This window comes from Nerophis lumbriciformis, linkage group LG38, assembly GCF_033978685.3.
Source record: "Nerophis lumbriciformis linkage group LG38, RoL_Nlum_v2.1, whole genome shotgun sequence".
In the NCBI taxonomy this organism is placed as follows: domain Eukaryota; kingdom Metazoa; phylum Chordata; class Actinopteri; order Syngnathiformes; family Syngnathidae; genus Nerophis; species Nerophis lumbriciformis.
This window is the reverse complement of record NC_084585.2, coordinates 23,476,701-23,496,615: the sequence shown is the minus strand read 5'-3', so window position 1 is coordinate 23,496,615 and position 19,915 is coordinate 23,476,701. Positions and strand designations below refer to the sequence as shown.

Below are 19,915 nucleotides of genomic sequence, written 5' to 3'. Positions count from 1 at the left end.
CCATGCTGTAATTTTGTGTCAGTAAATCAATCAATCAGTTGTTTTATAAAGCCCTTAATCACAAATGCCTCAAAGGGCTTCACAAACCACAACGACATCCTCGGCTTTGATCTCACATCCGGGCAAGAAAAAGACTCAACCCAATGGAAACACTGAGAAATCTTGGAGGAGACCACAGATGTGGGACCCCCATCCCTCGGTGGTCCAGTCTATAGAGAGGTCAGCAGGGGATCTTCTTGCATGTAGACAGGTCTGTAGCACAGAGACGAACCAATTGATGTACAGAAGAATGGTCCACCCCTGGTCGCCTTCTCCGTGGAAACTGATTCGTGGCCACCTGATAACCTCACCACGCAGGAGACGGCATATCAACTGGTCTTATATAGGGGTCTATTTAAAGGCTAGGGTGTATAAATGAGTTTTAAGATGGGACTTAAATGCTTCTACTGAGGTAGCATCTCTAACTGTTATCGGTAGGGCATTCCAGAGTACTGGAGCTCAAATAAAAAACGCTCTAGAGCCCCCAGAATTTTTTTGGGCTCTGGAATTCACTATTAAGCCGAAGTTCATAGAACACAGATTTCTGGCCAGGGACATGTTACAACACAATCAGCAAGATAGGATGGAGCTCGACCGTTAAGTTATTTATACGCAAGTATGAGTTGGGAAATTGTGTTAGATGTAAATATAAACGGAATACAATGATTTGCAAATCATTTTCAACCCATATTCAGTTGAATATGCTACAAAGACAACATATTTGATGTTCAAACTGATAAACATTTTTTTTTTGCAAATAATCATTAACTTTAGAATTTGATGCCAGCAACACGTGACAAAGAAGTTGGGAAAGGTGGCAATAAATACTGATAAAGTTGAGGAATGCTCATCAAACACTTATTTGGAACATCCCACAGGTGAACAGGCAAATTGGGAACAGGTGGGTGCCATGATTGGGTATACAAGTAGATTCCATGAAATGCTCAGTCATTCACAAACAAAGATGGGGCGAGGGTCACCACTTTGTCAACAAATGCGTGAGCAAATTGTTGAACAGTTTAAGAAAAACCTTTCTCAACCAGCTATTGCAAGGAATTTAGGGATTTCACCATCTACGGTCCGTAATATCATCAAAGGGTTCAGAGAATCTGGAGGGGGGTTTGGGAGGGTGTTTGGTGGTAGCGGGGGTGTATATTGCAGCCCGGAAGAGTTAGGGCTGCATGGGATTCTGGGTATTTGTTTGTTGTGTTGTGTTACGGTGCGAATGTTCTCCCGAAATGTTTGTCATTCTTGTTTGGTGTGGATTCACAGTGTGGCGCATATTTTTAACAGTGTTAAAAGTTATTTATACAGGCTCCGTCAGTGTAACCTGTATCGCTGTTGGCCAAGTATGCATTGCATTTACGTGTGTGTGCTTGCTGAAGTCGCACATATTTTGTGATCTGGCCGGCACGTTGTTAGAATTGATGAAAAGCAGACGTGACGACAGCTCGTGGAGGACGATAAACGGAGTGCCTTTAAAGCACGCCCCCAAGACTGTGGTCCGGGTGGATTACGAGATATAATGGCTGATGAACAACTTTGTTCGATAATGAAAGATGCCTCAGCTCAAAGCCTGAGCCCCGACATTAATGAACTAGCATCCAAGAAAAGATGGCAGGTATCTGGCTTGGGCACATCCGATTAGATCAGTGTGTTGCAAACTGAGCAGTTTAAAGTCCAGAATGGTTAGTTTATTCATTGTTATTTTACTTTCTAATTTATTAGTCTGTGGAAAAAGTTAATGTTGATATTTACCTCAGAAGGCAGAAAATAGAAAAGAGGCATTACATTTTTATTTAAATTGTATTTGATATGTCATTGATATTTTTTAATTATTATTATTTTAAACTCGATTTTGCATGTCACTATAAAGTTATATACGCCTTGCTTGTTCAATATTCAATGCAAAACTTGTTTGGGTCCCTATTAAAAGGTTAATTTGTTCAACCTTGGCCTGCGGCTTTGTTCAGTTTTAAATTTTGTCCCACTCTGTATTTGAGTTTGACACCCTTTGTGTAATAGATCTCATAGTAAGCATGTCAAATGATTTACATGTATTACTTAGGTTAGGGCTAAGGTTAAGGTTTTGATCGAAGATTAGTGCGAACCCTTCACCCCTTTTAAGGGGACGACCAATATGTGCTCTCGTATAGTTAGGAGGAGATGCCTCATTAGGCGGAAAAAAATATTCTGGTTTTAGCCAAGTCTCACTGAGACCAATGACGTTAAGATTGTTGTTTCTAATGACCTCATTAACTAATAACGCTTTTGGAGACAATAACCTAATGTTTAAAAAGCCCATAATATAGGTAGTGGTAGTTGAGGGATTTTTGTTAATGGTATCCGTAGTACTGACGTGTATTTCGCGTAGTGCGCCTTAAACAATTTCCAACACAATTATGAATAACATTTTGAGATTATTTGTCGCAGCGATAGATTTACCGCTGCATATTTAGCCACCTCAGTAGAAGAAAAAATATTATGTGGGTTATGTAATTAAACTACGAGAAATGCTATGTGTGCAGGAATTTTCCAGCTCGGTGCTGGTTAGTTCTAGTTAACTGACTCCTCACCCGGGCTAAATTACTTTACAATGTTCACTAATTGCTCATATAATTAATATCGTAGGGAGCAGCTGGGTCCAATTGACATGCCTAATATATTTACTCGAAATCGCCACACGCCTTATTTTGTAGCATTTAAAGATGTTTTTTTGCATGACGAACAAATCTCACACTTTGGATTGATTTAAAAAAACCTTGTAGAAACGACAAACAGGCATTTGAAGCACAAAAGTCAATTTGACCATTTGATTTCATGACTGCAACTTTGTTCTATTAAAATGTATAAATGCAAAATACGACCACAATGTAAGAAATGGATGAAAAAGAAACGCTAACTTTATTTTTTGGGATTGTGCAATGTTTACTTGTTTGTAGCACTTTTTTCGTCCATGCCATCCTTACGTAGTTTGTTTTATATCCAACAAAAACTGCTAGATATGAGACACCATTGTGCGCCGCAGTGAATCACATGGGGCCAGCATGTCTTCAATTCAATATGAGCAGACGATGAAACAGGTCAGCGGGCTGTCCTCGATCAAAATAAAAAGCGAAGTATGAATTCATGCCTCGTGTGTGCATTGGCACTGCTTCTCTTCAGGTTCTGTGAAAAAACACTTTTTATGTCATCACCTGCGAGACAAAGAAACGAACCAAGCATATTAATTCACATGTTGTTATCGTCTTATCAAAGAGCAAAGCTATCAAAATTTTCACTCGAGAGATTTACATTTAATCTCATAAGGAGCTTAATACATATTCTAACAAGGAACAAGTATGTAGAATTGTCAGTCTGAGCAACCCATACTTTAATATTGGAGTTTGGGTTACAGTACCTATTAGTGACACGCAGAAAACGAATGGCTCTGAAACTTTTAATAAATCAAATGTCTCAGGTCTTATAATCAGACCCGCTTTTGTCTTCAACAGCCAATGAAGGCATTTTTTCTAAGAAGCACGCCATCAGCTTTCAGAACAGTACATTTATTATGTCCAGCTTGAAGGCAGCAGGTTCATTCAGTAAGAAGGAAAGTGCAGACCAGAATCTGGTTTGAGTGCTCATGTGTCACAGAAGCTATGGGATGTTTTTGTTGTCAAGGTTGAGTAATTGCTGCTTAACAATGCATTGGACAAAATACACAAGAGAACTGGAACTGGCGAGAACGACATGAAAAGCGCTTGTTCCCCCGTACCCCCCAACCCGTTTCTTCACAAGGATTTTGAGACATTTTTCATCTAAATGGGATTATTTGAACATTCGAGCAGTCGGCATCCTAATGACAGCAGACCTTGCACAGTAAGTGATGTTGTTTTATTAGGCCTGTTGGCTCTCATGAAGTCAGCAGTGAGCAAGAAATCAGTGATGAAGAAAAAAAAAAGCAAATGTCGTGATGCTTTTCCGAAATTAATGTGCCGCGTATGCTTAAACTGATAACAAAATACGTAAATATGAAATGTTATTATACAGGTGCCTGTTACTACATTACATATATACTTACATCATGTACAAACCCTGTTTCCATATGAGTTGGGAAATTGGGTTAGATGTAAATATAAACGGAATACAATGATTTGCAAATCATTTTCAACCCATATTCAGTTGAATATGCTACAAAGACAACATATTTGATGTTCAAACTGATAAAACTTTTTTTTTTTTGCAAATAATCATTAACTTTAGAATTTGATGCCAGCAACACGTGACAAAGAAGTTGGGAAAGGTGGCAATAAATACTGAAAGTTGAGGAATTGTCATCAAACACTTATTTGGAACATCCCACAGGTGTGCAGGCAAATTGGGAACAGGTGGGTGCCATGATTGGGTATAAAAACAGCTTACCAAAAAATGCTCAAGTCTTTCACAAGAAAGGATGGGGCGAGGTTACACCCCTTTGTCCACAACTGCGTGAGCAAATAGTCAAACCGTTTAAGAACAACGTTTCTCAAAGTGCAATTGCAAGAAATTTTGGGATTTCAACATCTACGGTCCATAATATCATCAAAAGGTTCAGAGAATTCTGGAGAACTCACTCCACGTAAGCGGCATGGCCGGAAACCAACATTGAATGACCATGACCTTCGATCCTTCAGACGGCACTGTATCAAAAACCGACATCAATCTCTAAAGGATATCACCACATGGGCAACCACTGTCACTAAATACAGTTCGTCGCTTCATCTGTAAGTGCAAGTTAAAGCTCTACTATGCAAAGCGAAAGCCATTTATCAACAACATCCAGAAACGGCGCCGGCTTCTCTGGGCCCGAGATCATCTAAGATGGACTCATGCAAAGTGGAAAAGTGTTCTGTGGTCTGACGAGTCCACATTTCAATTTGTTTTTGGAAATATTCGACATGTCATCCGGACCAAAGGGGAAGCGAACCATCCAGACTGTTATCGACGCAAAGTTCAAAAGCCAGCATCTGTGATGGTATGGGGGTGCATTAGTGCCCAAGGCATGGGTAACTTACACATCTGTAAAGGCACCATTATTGCTGAAAGGTACATACAGGTTTTGGAACATATGCTGCCATCCAAGCGTCGTCTTTTTCATGGACGCCCCTGCTTATTTCAGCAAGACAATGCCAAGCCACATTCAGCACGTGTTACAACAGCCTGGCTTCGTAAAAAAAAGAGTGCAGGTACCTTCCTGGCCCCGCCTGCAGTCCAGACCTGTCTCTCATCGAAAATGTGTGGCGCATTATGAAGCGTAAAATACGACAGCGGAGACCCCGGACTGCTGAACGACTGAAGCTCTACATAAAACAAGAATGGGAAAGACTTCCACTTTCCAAAGCTTCAACAATTAGTTTCCTCAGTTCCCAATCGTTCATTGACTGTTGTTAAAGGGGAACATTATCACCAGACCTATGTAAGCGTCAATATATACCTTGATGTTGCAGAAAAAAGAGCATATATTTTTTCAACCGATTTCCGAACTCTAAATGGGTGAATTTTGGCGAATTAAACGCCTTTCTATTATTCGCTCTCGGAGCGATGACGTCACAACGTCATCGGGAAGCAATCCGCCATTTTCTCACTTTCGTCGGTGTGTTGTCGGAGGGTGTAACAACATGAACAGGGATGGATTCAAGTTGCACCATGGGCCCAAAGATGCGAAAGTGGCAAGAAATTGGACGGAATTTGTTCAAAATACAAGGCTGTGGGGAAAGCCGATGAAATGGTCAGTTTGTTCCGCACACTTTACCGACGAAAGCTATGCTACGACAGAGATGGCAAGAATGTGTGGATATCCTGCGACACTCAAAGCAGATGCTGACATGAACTACAAAACTGGACAGATCAGCTTTCAGGAAAAGAGAGCGGATGAGGGTATGTCTACAGAATATATTAATTGATGAAAACTTTATTCATTACTCTCGATTTTACGTAAATTATTATACATAAACTGTGTTTACCAATAATTTAGCTTAAAAACATTTATTTTTTTCAATCATTCGAGTACATTCGGGTAGTCTTGTGTAATGCAGTATTTTGTGTCTATTTAGGTATGGTTAACCTGAGTGCTGAAATCGTGGAAAAATATATGTTCTTAGCGCGCCTGAAATGGGCTGTCTGCACTCTCAAAGTGCATGTTGTTGCCAAATGTATTTCATATGCTGTAAACCTAGTTCATAGTTGTTAGTTTCCTTTAATGCCAAACAAACACATGCCAATCGTTGGTTAGAAGGCGATCGCCGAATTCGTCCTCGCTTTCTCCCGTGTCGCTGGCTGTCATGTCGTTTTCGTCGGTTTCGCTTGCATACGGTTCAAACCGATCTGGCTCAATAGCTTCAGTTTCTTCTTCAATTTTGTTTCCGCTACCTGCCTCCACACTACAACCATCCGTTTCAATACATGCGTAATCTGTTGAATCGCTTAAGCCGCTGAAATCTGAGTCTGAATCCGAGCTAATGTCGCTATACCTTGATGTTCTTTCCGCCATGTTTGTTTGTATTGGCATCACTGTGTGACGTCACAGGAAAATGGACGGGTGTATATAACGATGGTTAAAATCAGGCACTTTGAAGCTTTTTTTAGGGATGGGTAAAATTTTGAAAAAAACTTCGAAAAATAAAATAAGCCACTGGGAACTGATTTTTTTATTGGTTTTAACCCTTCTGAAATTGTGATAATGTTCCCCTTTAAAAGAAAAGATGATGTAACAGTGGTGAACATGCCCTTTCCCAACTACTTTGGCACGTGTTGCAGCCATGAAATTCTAAGTTAATTATTATTTGCAAAAAAAAAAAAAAGTTTATGAGTTTGAACATCAAATATCTTGTCTTTGTGGTGCATTCAATTGAATATGGGTTGAAAAGGATTTGCAAATATAAAACCTTAATGGAGGTGTTTGGATGTTTTTTAAGGGCTCTATAGGCAAAATTGAATGGCTCCCAAAGCTCCATTGTAAGCAGACTTTTGATTGAATTGATTTAATATTTAGAATGCATTTAAAAAAATCAATTCGTCATGTCTTTCATAATGATTGTGAACGATAGGTAAAATTTAATATTCACAATTTTGCAGACTGGTGGTAGGATTGCCCAATATAGACGACATACAATATAAATGATATAAAATTTAGTCGACAATAGAGCTTTTAATACTACGTTTATATTGTTATAATGTATGTTGATGATAAATTCTAGCTGTGTCCCGCAAATTTGACAATAACAAGCGAACAAACGCGTACTTAACTCAATGCAGCATTCTTGCTAGCGGCTAACGTTCCTCTACAGTCAAAGCCACTTCTCAGTTTGTAATCCTTGCATCCATGGCGGTGTATAAACTATGTTTACTTACAACTGTCATAATCACTGAAGGACAAGGAATTAGCTAAACATGCTACACTACACACAGTAGGAGAATATACTAACCACAAGCTAGAGCTTTTGAATATAAACAAAGGTGGGCGGATTGATACAAATATCAATACTAATGATGCCAAGTAGTATACTATCAGTTTGATACCACAGTGTTTAGATCAATATTTTTCACAATAGAAAACAAATCTTATTTTTTTCTTTTTGTTAAAACAGGAAATAAGTCCGTAGACACATAAGCTTCTGTAAGGGCAAACACCAGAGGAATATTTATTTGCTACTGTTACATCTCCGCTGTATGTTTTTGTCTGATTTATAATTGTGATCAAAAAATGTAATCATTCAATGATCTTGAAATATCGAAGTATTGGCATTGGTATGATTAATACTGCCCCTTTAACGACATGGCATTGGAAAATTTGTACAGTAGTATCGCCCAAAACTAATGTAAAGTATCCAAACCACAGAAGAATAAGTGTTTATTACATTTTAACGGAAGTGTTGACAGAAACATGTTACAAAAGAAAGTAACCAGATGTTAACAGTAAGTTAACAAGTAGATTAATAATAGTTTTGAGAGAATACAACTGGAAATATGTTACTGCATATCAAATTAGTAGCCTTTTTAACCCATTTTGAAATGGTTCTGTTATAATTTCTATGCCACATAAAATATTGTTCCATATGTCGTTCTCACAGGAGGGTCCAATATACAACAAAACAAAGGTATTAGGCCGTATCAGCCATCCCAAACAGGTAGTATTAAATCAGAAAAGTTTAAAAAGCTCAGCACTGCGGTTTAGTTCATTGCAGTTTAGTTCACTTGAGCGCAAATGCGAAGGTTAGCAGTGTTGGGACTAACGCGTTACAAAGTAACGCGTTACTGTAACGCCGTTAGTTTCGGCGGTAACTAGTAATCTAACGCGTTATTTTTTATATTCAGTAACTCAGTTACCATTACTACATGATGCGTTACTGCGTTATTTTACGTTACTTTTTATGTGGTATAAAGTGTGTTTTATCAGAGCGCTGCTGTGTCATCGTTCTGATTCTTCTTGTGTCACAAGCCGGAGAAGAGAGACATGCGCTCTGTGTGGGTGTGTGAGTGTGGGGAGGGAGGGGAGGGGGGGCGTGTCTGATCATGGCGGAGTCAGAAGTCGAGTTTGCTAACATGGAGATATTTTCACTACTTTTCTTTTGTCGAGCACAAAGAAAAGAATATTTTAGTTAAATGTAAATTGTGCTTTGGATCAAAGATGCCATCTACTGCCCAAAACAGCAATTCAAATCTGCTGAAACAAGCTACATAGCAACATGCTTCGACGAAGCTAGTAAAGAGAGACAGAGACTCTGATGCCACTTCACCTCCACCACTTAAGGATTAAGTCTGCCTCTGCTCATCATTCACCGCTGAAGGTACACACACTCTGTCAATCAATGTTCCCTCTAATTGTTCATGTGTGTGAGCAAACGCAAAAGCTCCCTGAGCATTGAGTGGAGCCCATGTGAGCAACTTTAGACGTGCACACTGTGGCTACACCAGCAGCACACCTGTCCCAAACCTGACTAAATAACAAGTTCAATCTCCATCCATCCATCCATCCATTTTCTACCGCTTGTCCCTTTCGGGGTCGCTGGAGCCTATCTCAGCTGCATTCGGGCGGAAGGCAGGGTACACCCTGGACAAGTCCCCACCTCATCACAGGGCCAACACAGATAGACAGACAACATTCTCTTATTATTATAATCAAATGACAGCAGTCATTTCCATTTCTAATATAAGTGTTTAGGCCCACTTACAATGACAATAGCAAAATATATTGTTTTTCATGAACTGTGTACTTGTATTGTTTGTCTGGGTGGAGGTCCTGCTTTGGAAATAATTTGTACCCCTTTCAGACATTGCATTTAGTTCCCATTAAAACATTCACATGTTGCACAATGAGATGTAAGCAGGGGATCATGTGTACATTCCTGCAACTTCCTGTTTGTAAAAAATATATTTTTATTAGTATTTATTTAATATACTAACAGCATTTAATGATTAATATTTATAAATTAAGATTCCTAATAAATGACACTAGAATAAGCACACATTTGATTGGTAAATCATAGTGTAACGACCTGGAATGACACTTTATGTGTGGTGTTGGAGTTGTCCGACTTTTTGTGTGGCTGTAAACGCATCACTGGCTAAGTGCCATATGTGCAAGTGTTGGCCCACGTGAGAAAGAGCGAGTGGCTGCTGTTGATATAACAAAGTTGCTTTTGGTCTGGTTTGTACTGCAGAAAATGACCACTTTTGCTAGATATCATTTTTTTACTACTGTTTTGGTGATGTTTATGGCCGACAATAAAGAGTTTTGCTCAGTAAAGTGATGGATGGAATTCATGTCCTCAAAGCGTCTCGACAGACGTTACAATATTTGAACAATGATGACGAAAACGGTTTTCTCTGTCGTGTCCGTGTCGTGTCAAAAATTGTTATGCGGTTATTTTTTTATTTGATTTTGTGTGCGTGGCATAGATTTGCCGTGCGCAGAGGACGCTTGAACAGTGCGCAATTGCACAGGTGCGCTCCTGAGAGGGAACGTTGCTGTCAATTCTCTTATATACTCTTTCATTCTAGACTTCTAGAGTGTTTGATTATCACATCACTCTAAATGTATAGACTATAAAGTTCACAAACATAAAGAGGGATCCTAGTGGGCCAGGCCAATCTTTCCTTATCTCTAAACTAAAACTGGGGAAATGTGTAGAGTGTTCTGGGCTTCAGACATGATTTTGTATCAGAATTACTTGAGGAAGAAAATGCCTGGTTAGGTTTTGTGTATGTAGTGTGTGCCTTTCTTGGTTTACATCTATGCTGTTATTATGCTGTTTGTTACTTATGTACGTTATGTTGCAGCTATTTAAAATAGTTTTGTCAATTTGTTCTGGCCAGAAACAAATTGGCCTTTGTAACATCTTTATCTTTGTGTGTTGTATGTAGACCACATTGCTTAGCAGAGTTCAGTGATGCAAATGCATGTCAAGTTGATCAACAGATTGTATTATTCTCCAGTGCAATAACAGTACTGAAATGAAGGCTAAAAGGGCATTAATGGGAGCTTTAAAAAAAAAAAAGAAGAAAAAAAGAAGTAACTAAATAGTTACTTTTCACAGTAACGCATTACTTTTTGGTGTAAGTAACTGAGTTAGTAACTGAGTTACTTTTGAAATGAAGTAACTAGTAACTGTAACTAGTTACTACTTTTCAGTAACTAACCCAACACTGATGGTTAGTGATAGCGCAGAGCATGAAGAAATTCCAAATATATAAAAGACAACGTGTTGTATTGTTGCTTTGCTGTCTCACTCTGTGTGACAACTGCACTATTAAAAATTACATTTTAGAAACTTGGAAACTTTGTCAAAGTGCACAATATAAAACCAATATATTCGACACAGACAGCATTTTGGTTTGGAACATTTGATTCACGACCCATAAGACACTGCTGCTCAACCTTGTTGTTTCTTACTTTATGCATATCTTTCTGAAAACCAGCATCTTCTGCAGGGAACATTTGTTTTGTATAACAGGGCTATCTGTCTAAAAAAAAATGCACCAAAAACAAATGTCCACTACAGAAGACGCTGCTTCTCAAGAGGTTATATTAGGCAGTTTTTGGTCCAGTGACAAAAACACCAGTGTGAATGCTAAACCAACCACATCAAAGTTTGCACATATCGCTGGTAGGAATGAGTACCAAATTCAGTTGGTACTGCAAAGTACCAATTCACATGAAATTAAACAGTGCCATAATTCGATACCTTTTGCACGTAGCATGTCCCATTGCAGACTGGGTACTGGCTCATGCACTTGGCGGGCAAACAGGCATATTTGTAGCGTACTGAATATTAGGGGTGTAACGGTACACAAAAATTTTGGTTCGGTACATACCTCGGTTTAGAGGTCACGGTTCGGTTCATTTTCGGTACAGTAAGAAAACAACAAAATATACATGTTTTGGTTATTTACCAAATTTGTAAACAATGGCTTTATCCTTTTAACATTGGGAACACTATAATAATTCTGCCCACGTTAATCAACATTAAACTGCCTCAAGTTTTTTCTCAGATTAAATAAAATTATATACATATAAAAAGTGCAACATTAGACAGTTTCAAGTCAACTCATCATGCTTAATTTATTACAGCATTTGGGAAGCATGTAGTTGATTTTTATCACACACACACACACGCACACACACACACACACCGCACAATGAGCTAACACACACGCACGCACACACACACCGCACAATGAGCTAACACACACACCGCAAAATGAGCTAACGTTACGCTAAAAGTTAATTATTCTTCACCTCAAGCCAGGACAACGAGCGAGATGAGCTGCAGTTTGTTTCTAGAACGTCAACGGGCTCATAGTGATGTTACTAGTACACTGAAGTGAAGTATATTTTGGCATATTTTGGCACTGCTCAAAAAAATTAAAGGAACAGTTTTTTATCAGGGTATGGCATGCATTCAATTGCACTTTTCTGATAAGGTTTTGGTCAGGTACGTGGCAGAGGGGGTTGTTAATCAGTTTCAGCTGCATTGGTGTTGATGGAATTAACAACAGGTGCACTAGAGGGGCAACAACGAGATGGCCCCCAAAACAGGACTGGTTTTGCAGGTGGAGGCCATTTGAAGTTCCTCCCTCTTGATCTTTTTTAACTGTTATTCCACAAGTGTTGGCTTTAGCTAGTCATTATCACGACTGGGAGCATGAGGCGATTTCTTAACCCTCCTGAAGTTGCGCAGATTGCCATACTCCTCCAGGATGGCACATCCATGCGTGCTGTTGCAAGAAGATTTGATGTGTCTCCCAGTACAATCTTCAGAGCATGGAGGGGATTTCAGGAGACAGGCAGTTACTCTAGGAGAGCTGGACACGGCCGTAGGCGGTCCTCATCCCATCAGCAGGACCGATATCTGCTGCTTTGTGCAAGGAGGAACAGGTTGAGCACTGCCGGAGCCCTACAGAATGACCTCCAGCAAGCTACTGGTGTGAATGTCTCTGCCAAAACAGTCAGAAACAGACTTCACGAGGGTGGCCTCAGGCCACGACGTCCTGTAGTGTGCCCTGTGCTCACTGCACAGAACCGTGGAGCTCGATTGGCATTTGCCATAGAACACCAGAATTGGCAAGTCCGCCACTGGCGCCCTGTGCTTTTCACAGATGAGAGCAGGTTTACCCTGAGCACCTGTGATAGACGTGAAAGGGTCTGGAGAATCAAATCAAGCCAAGGAGAGCGCTATGCTGCTTGCAACATCATTCAGCATGACCCGTTCGGTGGTGGGTCAGTGATGGTTTGGGGAGGCATTTCCATGGAGGGACGAACAGACCTCTACAGGCTAGAGAACGGCAGTCTGACTGCCATTAGGTATCGGGATGAAATCCTTGCACCCATGGTCAGACCCTACACTGGTGCAGTAGGGCCTGGGTTCCTCCTGGTCCACGACAATGCCCGGCCTCATGTGGCAAGAGTATGCAGACAGTATCTGGAGGATGAAGGAATTGACACAATTGAATGGCTTTCACGATCACCTGATCTAAACCCGATAAAACACCTCTGGGAAATAATGTTTCGGTCCATCAGACGCCGCCAGGCTGCTCCTCAGACTTTACAGGAGCTCACTGATGCCCTTAGACAGATCTGGGAGGACATCCCACAAGACACCATCTGTCGTCTCATTAGGAGCATGCCGCGACGTTGTCAAGCATGCATACAAGCACGTGGGGGCCACACAAGATATTGAAAAGAATTTTGAGTTGCAGAAATTGAATTTAGGCAAAATAGACGAGCCTGCCACCTCATTTTTTCACTTTGATTTTTGGGGTGTCTATATACTGAGCCCTCTGTAGGCTGAAAACTTTTATTTCCATCAAAAGATGTGGCATCCTTCTTCCTGAGACATTAAACTGTCCATATCAGTATAGATATCCGACATTTTTTTTTTCACCATTGAAATCTGATGTGTTTTCAAAGTGTTCCTTTAATTTTTTTGAGCAGTGTAGTTGACTGGGAGGTGTTTATTTTAATTTGGGGAGAGTCCACTGCCTGATGCTCACCTGCTAAACACCTATCTGCTAACCCCACCGCAGAAGCACTGAATCCATGCGCTCTGAATATGCACTGCTGATTGGCTGTTACCGCCAATCAGATGGTTGTGTGGGTGGGACAATGCTGGGTGCTGTGTACTGAGAGACAGAGGCAGAAAGCAGAGCAGCTTGTTAAGACTTTAGCTTAGGCGGCTACTTCATATGTTCGCGTGGAAACTCGTTCGGTACACCTCCGAACCGAACCGGAACCCCCGTACCGAAACGGTTCAATACAAATACACATACTGTTACACCCCTACTGAATATAGATATTGTTGACATTTTCTATGCAAACCAAGCAAGCTTACCTGATAGAAAGCGCTCGAATGTAAGGCTCAACCACTTTTCAAAATGCGCTAACACCATGCTAATTCAAATTGGATATGCCATATTATCAATCAATCAATCAATCAATGTTTATTTATATAGCCCTAAATCACAAGTGTCTCAAAGGGCTGCACAAGCCACAACGACATCCTCGGTACAGAGCCCACATAAGGGCAAGGAAAAACTCACCCCAGTGGGACGTCGATGTGAATGACTATGAGAAACCTTGGAGAGGACCGCATATGTGGGTAACCCCCCCCCCCCCCTAGGGGAGACCGAATGCATTGGATGTTACATTTTTTTCCGGACTATAGAGCTGCACCCACAACATTTTAGAATAAAAAAATATTTTTCCATCTATTAGCCGCACCGAACTATAAGCCGCAGACAGATACTTTGTGAAATTTGTAATTTACACAGAATAATTTTGTAAATGTTTATTTCCATACCTTAATTGTTTCCAAACGGTGCATGTCACACTGCAGTACAACGGGTTATCAAACAAAAAGGAAGCTAGCTCTACAGTCAACCAAACAGCCGCAATAAGTCCAGGGTGACGTTAAGGTGAATTTACGAAACTGAAACAATACACAAAAAAACGCCATTGTAAGTTAATAATACTATCAAAGACATTCGTAAATGTGTTAGCATAAAACCTAATGCTAATGACGCCAGCCTAATTACATTACCATAGCACGTACAAATATGCATAAAAACACTTCTACAGACATCACACATGGGACGGTTTGGTAAGTAAACAATTTTTAGTTATTCTGTAAAACTTACAAACGTTGCTTGAAATGATAAATGAAGAATCCATACGAGTAGTAACGCTATGGACTACAACTGAGATGCACATTAAAATCAACTGGTGTGTAATAATACAAAGTTTACAGTATAAACCATGGCTATTCAAATGGCACTTCGGAGGCCACATCCAGAAATGACACCATATCAGCCCCTAAGTTTAGTTGAAAAGACAAACATTAAAGCACCGTCTGCTACACTGGTCACTTTGCATACCAGCGCTATTTTCTTGTCCACTTCAGAGGATGATGGTTCTCAAAATTGGAATAATAGTGAATGGAGCAGGCCGGTCCCTATGTTTCTGGAAATGTGTACCTAACTCAAATCAATGCGAAAGACTACTTCCTGACTACGGTAACCCAATAAGGACAAACTGAAATGAATGCATTCTTGCAAATAAGACTCAGAAGTGTTAGAAAATAATAGTTATCATTATCAGCTCACTACTAAATGCTAAATATGTTTTCCAATTGTATTAATAAACAAATTAACATTTAGTACCTCATGAACACCCACAAAAATAAATGAAAATTAGTACTATTTATTACCGTTATTGATTCCCATTGGTTCAATGGGAAAGGGGCCATCCCAAATCTCAATCTTCTTTTTTTATTTGGCCAGAGTTCAGAACTACAGTAAGTGTGAACACAGCCTGATAGTCGAAACTCAATGTTACATAGTCATACCTAACTTAATGATTGATTTCCTTCTAGATTTTTCAAAGAAAAACTTTGGAATTTGCTTGTTTGTAATCTTCGGATGGTTGTACTTCAGTATTGATAATACTGTGGTTAAACAGATACATACATTGTGCAAAACAAGGTTAATTTATTTAATAATTAAAACATACAAAGTAAATTATACATTATATGAAAATGTTTTACATCGACTAAATTAAATTTAAAGAGAGGGAAATATGTATTCTTATAATGTATTTATATTACATTTATACCCTGTACATATATATTAAACCTTTTAATATGATTGCATAATATATGCATTTTTCCTAGGTGTCCGGACCTGAGGGATTCAAAACCCTGTTTCATGAGCGCTTCCTCACGCCACCCATTTTCTCACATAACTGACTCAAGCAGTTTTACCTTTTGGGCAAATGACAAACATCGAATGCACCCCTGAAAGACATTTTCTTGTCAACAATCATGTTGATATGGACAACCTGTTCGAAGGAGAGAAAGAAAATGGTTGAAAAATGAATGTGACTCACAGGAGGTGGTTTTCTATTAATAGCTACACTGCTGTGATAACCTCTTGATTTATCACAGGAGGTTGTGGATGAGTCACGCTGCCAGCACACGGTGTGTGCAGACAGAAATGAATGCTCACGTGCGCTGGCAGCTTCTTTTCGAACCCTTGTATTTATTAATTACTGTCAACAAAATGCAATGTAAGAAACAGCTCTGCAAACTTTGAAGATAACAGTGTCGATCCAGAGTAAGCATTATATTTGAAACTTGCAACAGGCTAGTTCCTGAAGCTATTTTGGAAGCAATTTAAGGTTTTGTATTCTCTTTCAAGGGTACTTTGACATGATTGAACCAACAATCCGATTCAAGCTGCCACCCACGGCCTTCTCTTGCCTCATTATCTTCACAGGAAAGCAACACAGCAGCGACTTCTCCCGCTTGGTTGCTCAGGTACGCGGTCGCCTAGATACCACCAGGAAAACTCGGATAAAAGAGGAAGTCACTGCGGGTGGAGAAGGTGTACAAGAAACACCTATGGCCGGTACGGCAACACTCGAGACACTCTTGCCTCAGGAAATTAAACCTCCGTAGCGAAAAGTCTGCAAGTAGCATGTTGTGTTTAGCGTGCGTGTGCAGATTTACAAAGGTTTCCCCCTTAGTGACACTCTTGTTATGTAATTTAGTTTGACAGGGTATTATAGTTGTTTAAGCCTGGAGTGAGAAATGCTTGTTGGTATTTATCTAGCATGCTACATAGTTGTTGACTCATCTGCTATGTACAGTGTTAAGAAATATGAAATTGCATATAGATTTGGTTTGTTTTCATTTTCGGTACAACAAGGGGGAAAATGCTAAATATTTATAACTTTTTACAATTTTTGTTAGAATTAAGAAAAAAAAATGTAGCTTTTGTCTGTTTACATATGGAGCTGACAGACTGTCAACTAATTTGATAATAAAATATCTTAACAATTAGTCGATCCATCAAATTCTGAAGTGCACACCTATTCAGGGGTTCTAATTTAGCCATCTGATTTTAACTTCAGTTTGAGACCATTTTAGGCATTTGCTAACTAACGAAAAGGCAACAATATTGACTACTTCATAAAAAGACTTATTAGACTTTGTCAATTTAACAAGGATGGGCAAATTGATTATGAAAATATAAAATGTTTATGTAAACAAAGGACATTCAAAATAGCAGCAATAAAAACAAACACAAAAAACATAAAAAATAAAATGGCATTTTATGATGATGATGATGTGTTTAGAAACCTGAGGTCTCATCTGTAAAGTTTGTGTATGCACAAAACAGTGTTGGAAAGTTGCGTAAAGAAAACACAACCACTCGTTGGAATTAATGTTTTTTGGCATATGGAGACTTTTAGTCAAAATTCCACATAATAACTTAAAGATGAGGCTAGGGCTGCAGCTATCGTTTGTTTCGGTAATCGAGTAATCTATGGATTAGTTTGTTCGTTTAATCGAGTAATCTGATAAAACAAACTTTATAACCTCAATGCTTATTTTATGACAATAGTTTAAAAAAAAAAACCTTTATTCTTTTTTCTAATAAATGCACATCATCAACATTGGAATTGCACATTTATTAACATGTGTGCAACAATATAAAAACATGGAATAATACAAAATAGAAGACCATTTTTCATAACTTTTTTTTCCCTCACAACTCAGTCACTCTCACTATTTAGGTAACAAAGTAATTATCTTACCGAAGACTATTTATCGGCAATATTGACATCAATATTTATATGAATTTATCGGTAATACATTTTATTTGATAATTTTGTTGACAACGTCAACGAATTGTTGCACCTATACTCATCAAGTATTTCATCGGGAAGACTAAAGTGTCACCAAACAGATATTAAAATCAAAAGGCGAGCCATGACTTCTGCTCATGAAATCATGGGTTGCAATATCCTTGTTTACGGTGTAGGTGCATGGCTATATCAAAACTAAGATACACTTCCTGTCCCTCAATTCATGTTTTCCATTTGGGAAATCGGTAGGTACCATATCGAAAAATCCGATTACGAATACATGTACCGTTACACCACTAACATTGTACCTTCTGTGAGGCAGTATTTAAACAGGTTTTTAATCATTTTAAAATCACACAGAATGTTTGACTAACTTGACACTAGGTCATTGAGCGCATGTGAACTGGGATGCCGTTATGACATTATAGTTGTATCCTCATCAGATCAAGGGGAAGAATCACAGAGTTACGCTGATATCAATATGGAAGAAGAAGTAGAGGAGGGAAAGGAGCCATCTGCGAGAGGCTATGTTTTGTCAAACAGCCCCTCTTACGATGATGTATCCATCAGCAGGTAAGTTGGAGGTGACTTTCAAAAATTCTGGTGAGACTTCTCTGTAGAAAGTAGGTTCTTCTTGAAAACATCTGATATGCTTGAGGACATTGTTGGCTCTCTTTACTATGAGAGATGTGTGGCATGGCTGGCGGAATGCTGGCAGATTTTTTGCATAGAAGTGCTAAACTACAAATTGATGTGTGCACTACCTTGTGTGTCTACTGTTCATGAACATTTAGACAACATTTTCTGGTAAATTACGCCTCTTAAAGTCACACCAAACTTAATAGTTGCAACCCCCGTTGTAAGAGACGTCAGAGTATCACAACACTCACTGGTGTAACTCACTCAAGCTCAGTGCAGCATGCATCAACGTGAACATATGTTATGTTTTTTTGTTTTTTTTAGCTTTTTTGCTCTACTTGTGTTTGACCTTAGAGTTAGCACTACAAGGAACACATAATTAAATCTTGTTCACTCAGTGGTTCCTATAGGACTGCAATCTGAGTGATTATGATGGGTTGCGAGGGGAATGACTTAATGACATCGTCAAATTTCCATAATTTGCAATGATGCGAAAAGTGATTAAAAAAACATACAAAAGCAAAACAAATATCTTCAAACCCCAAAAGAACTTAATGCTATCGTTTTTTCTTTTTGTCATTTAAAAAAAAATATTTCACAGACAAAACAGATGCCCGTAATTGCTTTTAGAGCAATATAAGAGGTATCCGAATGCAACTTTTTCACTTCTATGTGATATAATTGATATGTATATAATGGAGCCTTAAATATTGGTCGATATCACTATTGATCTTATATATCACCACTAATCATACGCTCTTTATTATTTTGTAGTGTGGAATAAGGCTGCAGCTAACGATTATTTTTCTATCGATTAATCTATAGATTATTTTTTCGATTAATTGGTTAATCTATAGATTATTTTTTTCCGATTAATCTATAGATTATTTTTCCTTTTACCGATTATTTTTTTATTTAAAATGAAGATGAAAAAATAAATGTAGGCCAGTTTTTTCAAAAGGCATGACTTTTATTTACAAAAAAAAAAAGTATGGCCACTCAGTCAACAACATGACAAAATATTCTGTAACAATGTAAACATTTAAAACTTTTAACATTTAACAAAATTGAAAGTAGCTTATTTGCTTTTTAATGTGCAAATATAAAAGTAAACATCCAGTGCAAATCTTAATATTCTGCAATAGTATAAGCATTTCAAAAGTAAAAGTATTGCTTATTTTGCTTTAAAATGTGCAAAAATAAAGATAAACATCCAATACAAAAAAGTGCAAAACGAAATATTCTGTAACAGTGTAAACATTTCAACAAAAGTAAAAGTATTGCTTATTTTGCTTAATAACACAACAATGATAGTATGATTAAAGTGAAAGTTAATTGTTCGTTTGTACATAGTATATGTAACTGTTAATGTTGTAAAAGGTATTTGCATAACTAATTAACGTTAGCGTTAAAGAGGAGCGCGTCTTTGTAAACACTGAACAGGCATGCCAAACGAGCCTCTCAGAGCGAAACAGTGTTTTAGTTTATGAATTTACAACGCAGATACAAATGACACATTAATGTTTTTGTGTAATGATGATGGTGATGGCAAGAACGCTGTCGGGTGTTTTT

At 38.6% G+C, this 19,915-nt stretch overlaps 1 protein-coding gene across 3 annotated transcripts in view; it reads left to right on the top strand.

The window, feature by feature from the left end:
- The window catches only part of rad18 (RAD18 E3 ubiquitin protein ligase), a 109,624-nt gene that overhangs the window by 55,150 nt on the left and 34,559 nt on the right, over positions 1-19,915 (top strand). For 2 of the 3 annotated variants that reach the window (XM_061932541.2, XM_061932542.2), the window contains exons 10-11: positions 16,330-16,461; positions 18,148-18,277. In XM_061932541.2, the coding sequence (XP_061788525.2) occupies positions 16,330-16,461; positions 18,148-18,277 (262 nt within the window). The remainder of the gene's footprint in view (positions 1-16,329; positions 16,462-18,147; positions 18,278-19,915) is intronic. The other variant, XM_061932543.2, reaches the window with a different exon arrangement.